This window comes from Elaeis guineensis, chromosome 5, assembly GCF_000442705.2.
Source record: "Elaeis guineensis isolate ETL-2024a chromosome 5, EG11, whole genome shotgun sequence".
Taxonomy (NCBI): domain Eukaryota; kingdom Viridiplantae; phylum Streptophyta; class Magnoliopsida; order Arecales; family Arecaceae; genus Elaeis; species Elaeis guineensis.
In genome coordinates, this window is record NC_025997.2 from 39,298,100 (window position 1) to 39,311,037 (window position 12,938).

The 12,938-nt window shown below is 39.3% G+C and overlaps 1 protein-coding gene across 1 annotated transcript in view; it reads right to left on the reverse strand.

The window, feature by feature from the left end:
- LOC105034664 (uncharacterized) overlaps positions 1-12,938 on the reverse strand; it is a 41,344-nt gene that overhangs the window by 15,753 nt on the left and 12,653 nt on the right. Inside the window, exon 3 of the mRNA XM_010909903.4 lies at positions 5,548-5,700. Within this exon, the coding sequence (XP_010908205.1) occupies positions 5,548-5,700 (153 nt within the window). The remainder of the gene's footprint in view (positions 1-5,547; positions 5,701-12,938) is intronic.

Genomic DNA, 12,938 nt, shown 5'->3' on the forward strand with positions numbered 1-12,938 from the left:
TCGTCCGGAATCTATCCACTACAGAAGTTCGGTCGGAGTCCGATCTCCGTAGAAGCCCGGATGGGGATCATTTGTCGAGGAAGCTCGACCGAAGCCTGCCTGCAATAGAAATCCGGAAAGAATTCGTCCACAATGGAAGCTCGGGTGAAGGCTTACAGTGGAAGTCCGGCGCGGACCACTCGTAGTAGAAATTTAAAGTAGACCGCTTGTAGCAAAAGCTCGGAGTCCGGCCCTTGTAGGAGTTCGGATGAGGTCTACTTGCAACAGGAGTTCAGGGCGGAAGTCCGACTCCCGTAGGAGCCCAGACGGAGTCTATCTGGGGAAGAAGTCCGGCCCCCGTAGGAGCCCGGACGAGAGCTACCTGCAGCCGGAGTTCGAGAAAGAAGTCCGGCTTCCGTAGGAGCTCGGATGAAGTCTACCTGAAGTTAGAGCTCGGAGAAGAAGTCCGACTCCCGTAGGAGCCCGGACGGAGTCTACCTGCAGCCGGAGTTCGGGGAAGAAGTCCGGCCCCCATAGGAGTCCGGACGAGGGCTATCTGCAGCCGAAGTTCGGGGAAGAAGTCCGACTTCCATAGGAGCTCGGATGAAGTCTACCTGCAGTTGGAGCTCGGGGAAGAAGTCCGGCTTCCGTAGGAGCCCGGACGAGGGCTACCTGCAGCCGGAGTTTGGGGAAGAAGTCCGGCTTCCGTAGGAGCTCGGATGAAGTCTACCTGCAGTTGGAGCTCGGGGAAGAAGTCCGACTCCCGTAGGAGCCCGGATGGAGTCTAGAAGGTGGTCGACCACCATAAAAACTTGGATGGACCGCGGAGAATCCGGTCGACACTGATGGGGGTTTATCCGTCGGCAGAACTCGGAAACGTTGCGGAGGCTTGGCCGTCGGAGAAGTTCGGAAAGATGTCGCCAAAGATCGGACGTCGGTAGAATCCCTGGAGGGCCACTCCTGACACGAACTTCGGCTGGGGGGTATTTTATACCCAACATATACCATGATTATGGACCATGAAAAATTAATGAAAGTAAAGGTCCTAGAGCTCCGCCTTCTAAAACTCCTACTGTTTATTATTTTTGGAGAGATATGAGTGGGGTGAAGGAATTTCTTCCTTGTCCTTGATCAGATTAAGTTGGTATCAGAAACTAAGATCTCTACTTTGTGGAGTCCTCATAATATGGTCCAAACATGCGTGACATACAAGCAGATGGGAGAAAAAACTTTGGTGCTCAAAGTGCATCAAACGACAAAGATGACGATGGCTTCTACTTCAGCAAATGATGACATGAAAGCTCGTCTTTGCTAATTGGAGAAGGTTGCACAACTCAGAGTTTGTGATTCAACTAATTTCTTCAACTTCAACAATTGTAACTCCTGCCACAAGGGTTTCTATTGTCTAGGGATGATGAAAAGTTTATTCTACTGATGCTAAAAGAGGTGGATACTTCACAGAAAAGGATGAATTCAAAATAAACTTTGAGACTCCATTATGAGATTGGGAAGCAGATATTTCCCCAACTCCAATTTTTATTTTGCAGGAGCTAAACTCTCCAAATAAGAGAAGCTTGACCCAGGAGGAACATCAGACTTGATGTGGACCATTTGGACCACCATGAGTAGGTCTGAACAAGGCCTAAGAGCAAGATATGCCACATCCAAGATTTAATCAAGTACAAATTTTGAGAAGCGATAACCAATGCTTCAGATTTAACTATACAAAACAATCAAAAAGAAAACCAAATCCAACTTCACACAAGCCTTCATGGATGGAGAACTAGAACTACCAAAGGTGAAGAGGACATATCCCAGAATCAGAATGTATATTGGCTTATGGTGTATTTCATACCTAAAGGTGTAAACAGATTTGTTTCCAGCAAATATGGCTTATCATTGTTGATCAGATAGGCAAAGCCCTTCTCTGTTTCTGTTTTATACTAAAATAGAGGTCATACTGAACCTTTTGGCATTCCCAAGAAAGTAAACCGATGCAACCTCATGATTTACCTTACATTTAATATGTTATTGTAGTTGGGATGTGAGCTTTGTTTTTTTTTATTTTATTTGCAGTTATTTCTCCAGTTGTGATCATAAAAGCAACAATCTCATTCATTATCTAAGAACTTCAACTTCTAATCAACAGAAAGAACATATCACATTTAAAATAATGTCCATGGACTTAAAATTTATCTTTGCAACTAGCTGCATCAATCCACTTACAACAAAAAGTGCAATTGCTCAAAAAGCTGAATGCAAAATTGGTAACAAGGACATATTGCATACCATGAATTAATAATGTGATGAATTGTTGAAATTTCATTTAATATTATTAAACACATAAAGGAAAACCAAATCAAAAGATATGAAAAATCAGCTAAAAATGAGGCAGCACCTTTCTGGTAATCCAAACACAGACTTATAGTGGATCAAAGAGCTTAGACAACCGTTTCAAAATTCAAGTTGGGAAACTGTTTGATAGCCAAAAATAAAAAAGGCATCAAAATAATGGTTGTCAAGTATTATTCACTAAAAAAGATAAATATTGAGAATAGTTTGATATAACTTTGATAATTTGGAAAATAATGTTTTGGAGGTCCTTTATCTATGCGTTAAGCATGGCAACAATAAATTTATTTTTCATAAAAATGTTGTAGGCCATACAAATTGAGAATCCAAACCATTTGGTCATGACCTAAAAATAAAACAAAATTGAACTATACTGGATGTTTCTTGAACATAATCAAATCAAGGCACTAATATTAGGCTAACAGAATAGTCCATTTTGTAATTGCCTGATTAATAGGTAGGAAATCTCAAATCATTTAATTTTTCAGTTTCAAGGCATTAGAGGTTGCAGATCATATTTGACAGTGTAAAAATTTAATCTAAATATTCCACACAGGATTAAGCCTTCAATATCTCCACATAAAAATTGAGCTAATATCCTATAATTTTTTTAATTCAATTTAGTAAGATTCGAACTAGAATTCATGGATACAAAATCACCAAAATATCTTCCAATTAATTTAATGGATTCATACCAAAATTTCAATCCAAAATTATGAATCCCAATACCAAATTTTCTCCACGTATATGATCAGAGATGTTCTCCACAGACTTAAAACACCATAATAAAAACCATAGATCCAATTATCCACCACCACCTTAGAATATATCATGGGCACAAACCAAGGATTAGACAAACATGTCACAGAATGATGTAGTGCATCTCCAACATCCTACATATCATATTTAAGGAAAATAATGCAACATATAACATTAACAATCAATTATTTAAACATGTATCAAGCTAGAACATTGTTGTTTTCCTTTGAATAATTTGCAAAAGTCAATTTGGCAACCAAGATCTGTTGGACCAGTACTGAGGCTCATGTTGGTCGGCAACCAATTAAGTACGATAACAGTACATTTTGTATCAAGCCAGGGTGTATCGAATCATAGAGAGGAAGTGGGGGGGAGAGGGAGGACAAAAGAGAGAGAAAGGGGGGGGGAGAGATGGGAGAGGCTTATTGGTGTCACAGTCGAAGAGAGGGAGAGAGAGAGAGCATCCAATGGAGAGAGAGAGAGAGAGGGAGTGGGAGAGAGAGGGCAGGCTTGCTGGCCAACAGCATCATAGTGCCAAAGAGTAGGGTGGGAGAGAGAGTCTGATGGAGATAGGGAAGGGGGCCTTGCTAGCAAACGGTGTCGCAATGTCAGAGAGAGTGAGTGAGAGAGCCCTCTCTCGAACCAATATAAGATAAATATTGAGAATAGTTTGATGTGACTTTGATAATTTGGAAGATAATGTTTTGGAGGTCCCTTATGCATGTGCCAAGGATGGTAACAGTAAATTTAGTTTAGGCCATAGAAAATTGAGAATCCAAACCATTTGGCCATGATCTAAAAGTATTAGAAGTTAAAACACAAAACAAAATTGAACTATATTGGATGCTTCTAAAGGATAATCAAATCAAAACAATAAAAACATTATATTAGGCCAATGGAATACTCCATTTTCTGATTGCTTGATTAATAGGTAGGAAATCTCAAATCATTTGACTATTCATTTTCAAGGCATTAAAGGTGTTGCAAATCATATTTGATAGCGCAAATTTTTAATCTAAATTTCCACTATCAGTTTTCCAATTGTAAGATTAAGCCTCCAATTTCTCCATATAAAATTGAACTAATATCCTAGAATTTTTTAATTCAATTTAGTAGGGTTCAAATAAGAATTCATGGATTAAAACTCACCAAAAATTGTCTAATTAATTATGTATTCATACCAAAATTTCAATCCACATATAAATCCTAATACCAAATTTGCTCCACACATGTGATCGTAGATGTTCTCCACAAACTTACAACACCATAATGAAAACCATAGATCCAATTATCCACCACCACCTCAGAATAGATCATGGGCACAAACTAGGGATTAGTTACAAACATGTAATAGAATGATAAAGTGCATCTCCAGCACCATATGGATCATACTTAAGGAAAATATGACAACACATAACACTAACGATCAATTATTTGAAGATGTATCGAGCTAGAACATTGTTGTTTTCCTTTGGATAATTTGCAAGAGTCAATTTGGCAACCAAGATCTGCCAGACCAATACCAAGGCTTATATCAGTCAACAACCGATTCAGGACGATACCGGTACATACCATATCTAAAGGAGGTGTACCAAATCATAGAGAGGAAGAGGGGGGGGGAGAGAGAGAGAGAATGGGGGGAGGCTTACTCGTGTCGTGGTGTTGAAGAGAGGGGAGAAAGAAAGAGAAAGCAAGCATCCAACAGAGAGAGAGGGGGGGAGAGAAGGGAGGTTTACCAGCCGATGGCATCGTAACCTTGAAAAAGAGGGATGAGAGAGAGAGAGAAAGAGCATTTAATGGAAAGGGGAGAAGGGCTTACCAGCCAATAGCATCACAACATCAAAGAGAGAGCAAGTGAGAGAGCCCTAGAAGGCTCTCGAACCATCAAATCTTTTTGGGGAGGGGAGGTTAAGGGGTCATATAACCAAGCCAGCCCATATTGCTGAACTGTCCCAATTTGGTATAGACACAGTGCAGTACAGATCAAACCACCCGGTTCAAGTCAGTTTAGCAATCATTGTATGCAACTGCTCATAAGGTCAATGAGCCCATTGTTTTTCTCACCAATCATCTAATTAATTAAGCTATAGGTTAGTTTACCAAACATCTTGAAAAGGGCATATTATATAAATTACTTCTACTGGGAAATCATTGAAGATCACATTTCATGTTGGCTAAAACAAATCTTTCAGCAAATTTTCTTGAACTAACAGCCTATATGGCTTAAAAGAAGTCAAGAGAAAAAATCCCTCTAATATCATTTGTCCACATTGTAAGAGCAAATTAAACCATTAAATTATCCTTCATGATAGTGGTTGGAATAGTAGAATGTGTGGAGTAAGGACATCAAAAACTTTAACCACAGTGGAACCTAAGCGTATAGAAAGAGCAATATTATGCATTAGATGAAGTGCTTTATGAACATGAAGAGTGCACACATTTTTGTTTCAAAAATACCTCCTGGCACTCAAATTTTGTTTTTGCATCAATTGTCAAGCCCATCTTATTCTTGTAAGCTGCAATTAATTCTCTACTACATTTTTCCTTGGCTGTTTTGTCTTCGGCAGTTTCAAGCACTTCTCCTGGCCGAATAACCCTTCCACCACCAAACTAACATCCAAAGAAAAAAAAAAGAGATGCTAAATTAATTTTCATAAAAAAGATTAGAGATGCAATAAAATGCTGAATAGAAGCAAATTGGCAAGGACAAGCAAGGGACGGAGATCATAAGAGATTCCATTAGGGTTTCATAATTAAAGTTATGAGTTACAATAGAAAGGAAAATCAGCTTCAGAATATTATAGACAAAAGAACTAGTGCAAAGATATAGCTCCGGTGTCAAAAGAAAGGTTATAAATTCAGAACCAGGCTACAAGCAGTGCTCAATTTCCATTCTGTTATTGTTAAAACTGAAAAGAATATAGTGATTGCAACTCAATCATCAGAAGCTGAGATAACATACTAATTATATATTGAAATTAAAACCCCAAGAATCCATATGTTTTCATGCAAACAGATTTGATATTTTGTGCGAAAAATTGTAAATTATTTAACCATGGAAGTTGCATTGTTAGTTATGACTTGTACGACATTCTCAACTCCAACTTTTTGGACCATCCTATCAAGTAATTTGAATAAGTTTTCTCCGGTCTTCATGTAGGCAGATGCATGAACAGATTCAATAAACATACTTCCTTTTGAACAATGGACCAAAAAGTTTATCAATGTCCTATGACTCCAATCTTGCTAACCATCAGACATGATAGTACATCCGATTCTTGCCCATTCCTCTCTATGACTCTTCATTATCTTATCAGTGTGGGCTACCTCTTTTTTTAGAAGAGGAACCCGAACTTCATAAGCAGTTGGAGGTTTCATGCCCACCCCATATCGTCCAATGGACTCAACTGCAACTCTAAAATTATCTAGTTTCACAGCCTCAAAGGGAATTGCAACTTCATACATCCATCTTGCTAGGTCTGCACATGCCTTTTCTCTCAGCTCCTTCTTATATGCATCATTGATAGTGATCTGCTTTCCCTTTTCTTTGTTTCCACTTGTTCCTTCTCTTCTAATATTGCAAAAGGCATCCATAGGACCATGTTGTCTTGGTTTTTTATTACCCTTGTTTCTCAGATCTGCAATTTTCTTTTCATGAGGATCAACCATGGCAATTTCATCTTCTTCCTCATCTTCCAAAACAACATCATCATAATCAGGGCAGCAAATTTAAATCATCCTTTTTGTCTTTTTTCTTTTGCATAAAGTCTCTAATTTCTACTTTCACATGTTCAGGGCATTTTTGGCATGCTATGATATTTCTAAAACTTCCAACTAAATGTTGCTTCAGCCTATAGATGCCACCTTTAGCTTCTTTGCTGCAAAAGCTACAGGTGATATTGTTTTTGTTTTTAGGATCTGCCAAATAGCCATATTTCCATCCTGAATCTTTTTTAACATTTACAGAAGCCATGTTGCATGTAAATGAACAATTACATGAGCATGAGCATGACGGAAAAAAAAAGATAAAATAAAAAGAAAAGATTAGGCATGCAATGAGAGAGAGATAGAGGGAGGAAGAGATCGGTTCAAGAAGTACCGGACAGCAAGCAGGGAGAGAGTCCGAGAGTCCTTCACTCCTTCTGTTACATGCGTTCACTGATTAGATGTGCCGTTTCTTTGGTTTTCTAGCTGAAGGAGAATTCTAAAAGATGTGGATTTCTTCTTGGTCAAGAATAGTTCAAACTTTAAAATTTAAATAGAGATAGACTTGTTGGTTTTAAAGTTTGTTTTTTAGTTAAACGAAGAGGCAGTTGGCAGCCCACTTTAGAGTCCCTAGATAATTAAAATTTAAAACTCTTAACCTAATTACCAGCTGTACATTCCTTATTCAACTAAAATTCTGAAAAGTCCTATTGGGCACGCTTATTGAGCGCCTTACATGAAGCAGCTAGGCATACGCCTAGGGCACCTCAAGTGCGCCTGAGGCAAATCGCCTCGTCTGGCTGTTATTAAGCGTTAGGCAGCATGCATCATGCGCCTAGCGCCTTAGGCGCACCTGCTTTTTTATTCACTGATATAAACATCCAATAACATCAAGAAACATCAATTTGGGCTTAAAATCATTTAAGAATAATGAAAAATTAATTAGATATCCTAGAAATCAAAAAAAATAAAATAAAAAGAATTGGTGTGCTAGTTTGGCCGGCATGCCAGCCAAACCATATCGTGTGTTAGTAGGGGAACGAATCGGTACCATACCATACCAACCAGCAACCAATATCATCACCCGTACTGATTCAGCCTTCCTTGATTTAGAACTTTGTATTTGTTCTACTTTTAAAAGTCTATACTAGTAATGACCAATATACTAAGGCTACACCATTTTTTTGATAAGGTTGAGAGCAAAAGACCAATATAGCTAAAGAAGTAAACAAAAGAGTGAAATCTCAATGTTGCAGGAAATGACATCCATAGGCACCCACATTGAGCAAAGAAGAGAGTTTAGGGGGAACAATGCCTGAAGTAATAATGAAGCTATCCATAATTCCAACATTCACTAACCAGTCAGTTGCTTGGTTCCCTTCTCTAAGTATAAGAGCCTTTAAAGGAAGAGATGAATTCTAAACAGCCTAAATGTCATACAGACGTGGGTTATGGGCGAGGTTGTCAAACATTGAACTAGAAGCTCACTTAATCACTATCAAAGAATCACCCTCAACCCGTAGATTACATATACCTAGTTGTTCCAACATTGCGTTAAACCCCTCTTATGCTGCCCTTAGGTCAGCCTCGGGCATTGAGCAAGGTTGAAGCCTATCTAACCTCTAACAAGAATGATAGCACCAACATCGTCATAGAGGATAAATCTAGCACAGCTATCAAAATTTAGTTTAACCACACCAAGGGGAGGGGATCACCAAGACACCAACAATGGAGAGTTAGAAAGCCAGAAAGGCTAGAAAAACCCTAATGGCCCAATAAAGCCCAGATTCAATCTTAACAAGCCAAAACTCCAACTAGGAAAATAGCTTTCTAAAATGCATTACTGGCAGAAACATGTTTAGCCTAAAATAAAATATCATTAACAGATGTGCAAATTGACCAACCAATATAACATAATTAACTCCTCTGATCCTCATTAATAGAGAAATTAGCAGTAAAGGAAAGTAGATCATCAAGAGGATCTAGTACAGCCTAAATAACTAACAGGTTGAAGGCTTGATCCAAGATAGAATGGGCAAAGGAATAGTGGCATAAAATGATCCATATCCTCAGGGATGTCAGAACATAGGTCCCAGGCCAGAGAATTCTTCCCAAGAAGACCTCTCTGAGAGAGCATCACCTTGAATGGAACCTCTTCCATACAACTTGCCACCAGAAGTAGGGAACTTTAGGAGCCACGGGAAGTCTCCACACCTGAGAAATCACATGGGAATGACAAGTTAAGAGGACTTGAGTCAGCTTATAGATGTGACATCTATTAGATTGAAACTTCACAGCATTACTACTTTCCCAACAGGGCTTGTCCTCCCAGCTACCACTAAGGATAGACATTAAAGAGATTCTATTAACCAATTCTGGAGGAAACACAGAAACCATATTCAAAATATCCCAATAATGACTCTTGGTAATGATATCAACAAGCTTTATACCTTCAATACAATCATCCAAATTCAGAGGAACAGGAAGACTATTTAAAGGAATAGTAGCTAGAGATCAAAGGATGATTGAGAAGATTAGTAGACAAGCCATTTCCAATGAGCCATATGCAGTTACCTTAAACTATTTTCCCACCATCACATGTAGCCTTCCAAATTGCAGAGCATTTCCTACTTGGCTTGCAATCCACCCACAATCCATTGAATTTGTATTTGGCAATGAAGTTGCTACTCCACAAGATAGAGGATGCAAAATTAACTTAGCAGTAGCCTTGCCCAATAGAACCAACCAGCTATCTCTGAGAGTCTGAAAACCCAAACTGCCATAGTCGTTAGACAAAGAAAGTCCTAGGCAACAGCATGCATTTTCCTCTGTTCAGTTGAATGTGCCCAATGGAAGGCTTTGAAAATTCTCTCTAAAAGAATTTGCCATTAGATGAACCGGAAGGGAATACAAAATAGATGGAAGTGGCACAGCCAACCATGGATAATGCCCATAATTTCCACCCATCGAAGGCTCCAACATCAAATGGACCTTATCTAACAACTTATTTTATTGATGTATAATTTGGAAATTAAGAGCAGAATATCAAGATGGGACCAGGTGCTATACTTGAATGCCTAGTTTCCTTACAATCTCTTGCTTGACATTAGATGGAGTACTAGGACTGCATTGCATGTATGATTTCTGAATATTAATATTTTGACCAGATTGAAGACAGTAGTTAGCTACAATATGCTGAAGAAAGTTTACATCTCTACCTGCAGCTCGAGCAAAAAGCAAGCAATCATCTGCAAAGAAAATATGAGAGCTTTAGGAACTATTACAAGCTGATAGATAGACTCTTAGATTGCTAGCATCAACTTAACACAGAGAGCAGGAAAGCATGTCCGCACAAAGAATAAACAGGAATAGGGAGAAAGAACATCTTTCTCTCAAGCCTAGAGAAAACTCAAACAAGTCACTAGGTCATCCATTGGCCAGAACCAAGAAAGTTGAATGAGAAATACATGACTTAATCCAAGAGATGCACTGGTGATGGAATCCGAAGTGCTCTAAGGCAGCCCAAAGATACTCCCAACTTACTCTATCATCGGCCCACTCCATATCCACTTTGATAGCCATGAAACACTCAATTTTGGAGCATTTGCCAGCTAATGAATCACTTTTTGAACCAAAAGAACGTCATCAGAAATATCTCTATAGTAAGCAAAAGCTCCCTGCTCCTCAAAAATAAGCTCCAGGATCACCAATCTCAACCTACTCGCCCAAAGCTTTGGAATAAGCTTACAGAGAGTGTTAGAAAAGCTAGCAAGGTGGCAGTCCTTTGGCTCCTCAGGATTATCTTTCTTGAGTCTAGGATTAATAATGTAGCCTTCCAAGAATATGGCGCAGAAGTACAGAACCATCAAGATAGCCTTCAAAGCCTTAAATTATCCTTGACTAAGCCAAAAAGACTTGAAGAACAAAGTAGAAACACACCTGGACCTAATGCCCTATCAAAGGCCATGCTCCTCAAAGTATCTTCAATCTCAATATCAGAAATATGATGAATTAGCATAACATTCTCACAATCAGACATAACCCTACGAATTGAAGGAAGGTCAAACACAGCATGAGGTAACACCAAATTCCATTTATCTATATGAAATTGACATAATGTAGACTTAATTTTGACTATCGAATCCACCTGAAACTATCTGCAGATTTAACCTCATTAATTCTATTTCGATAACTCTAAAGCATCCTAGCCCCATGAAAGAATGTCGTATTGGAATCACCCTCCCTCAATGATCTGATCTGCGATCCAAAGAATTTCCAGGTAGATAGAATCTGATTATAGTCTCTCTAAGAGACTTCATTTGATTCTGGTGATCAACAAGAGACAAATGCTCATTACTAACCTCCAAAGATTGAAGACAATGATTTCAGAATCCAGCACCTCAGCCTTTCAAAAGATATTACCAACAAACTCTTTGTTCCAATGCCCAAGCTTTGTTTAGTCAATTTCAGCATAAGGGACACCTTGATTGCTGGTGAGTGATTGCCTCGCATCGCCAAGCACTGCACATCCACACCATCATATGGCAGACAAAATTGTTGAAGTGAAAGTGATATGAGGATCTTTCCGAAGTATTAGAAGTATCAAGAAGCAAAGGCAAAGGACAATGTTCAGAGGCAATTCTAGCACAAGTGGCTTACCTTGACATGAAAAAAATTATCAAACCAATTGCTCATTGCCACTACTCTATCCAATCCCACCCACATTGTAGCTTGTCCAAGGTGGTTGTTACACCAAGCAAAGGAGGGCTTACTAAACACAGCATCAAAAGTCTATCATCATATAGGAAGGATTGAAACTCCCTAACATCATGATCAACAACAAGCTCCTTGCCACCATGCTTTTCAAAGACAAACACTATGCAGTTGAAATCTCCTATTAGCACAGTACGCATGCCAATACCAATTACTTTAGAAACCATTTTCCACAACATCCTCCAGTCAACTCCCTTTGTGCTGGCATAGATAGTCCCCAGGATCCAAGATGGAGAATCCGATAAAGAAACAACTAGAAAAATAGCTTGCTTGCTCACCAAGCAAAAGTCAGTATCACCTAACTTTATTCCTCCAAATTATTATTATTCCTCCAGAGAGACCTTCTGCAGTCATAGCATACATTTTCCAGGAAACCCCTAGGGCTCCATGAGCTCTAGGAATCGACTCACCACAGAGATTCTTGTTTCATGAAAACAACAAATATCTAGATTATAGCATCTTACAATGCATTTAACAACATTATAAAATAAGGGTTTGGAAGCCCTAAACAATTCCAACAAAGACTTTCACTAAGAGAGGTGGGAGGTAGGATTATGCTTTACATCATGCCGAACAGAACAAGCACCATGACTAGACATTAGATCAAAGTTGGTAGGATAAAGATCAGCTTGGCTAGAGCTCCCAGCTGCCACCACACACTAGATCTCCATCTTTGAGGATCGAATCATCCTTTCATAGCAAAGCAGACACCTTGGACCAAGTCCACTTCAGAATATATGGCCGATGAAGCTTTTGGAAGCACTGAGAATGGGTAGTAGGGACAGCAAAGCAAGGGCTATAGGCTGGTCCACCGACAAAGAATCATTCATCCAGCCCGAACCTACTACACCATCAAGATTCGGCAAGCCACCTTAGTCTTGGATATAGGAAACTTATCAAGCCCAACCAATAATATGCCAGATGGGCATGCTCTCTATCCTAGACCTAATCTTCTTTTTCATCCTCAGCAATTAAAACCTTCAAATCTGATGATAAAATCACCCGACCATTGGATATCTTGGTATTATCCTCGGGAGTGCTTATGCAACTCTGTTTGGCCTAGTCCAAAACCTTCTCTATTCTTCAAGCTGCTCCCTTCAATCATTTCCATTGGGTCACCACCTATAGATTCCAGATCCCGTTGATCACTCACCTACATCTACAGAATCGCATACCTGGAGCTACCAACTACCATGGAGGAGTCTCCACAATTGCACATGCTCTTTTAATCTCTCCTCACAGGAGATTTGGCCACATGTACCCCCATGTCATTATCAAAGTTAACAAATGGAGTAGATAAACCTAGCCTAGCAATTGAACCATCACCGATATCATGAACTAGATGATCACACTGGCCTTGAATTGGACTT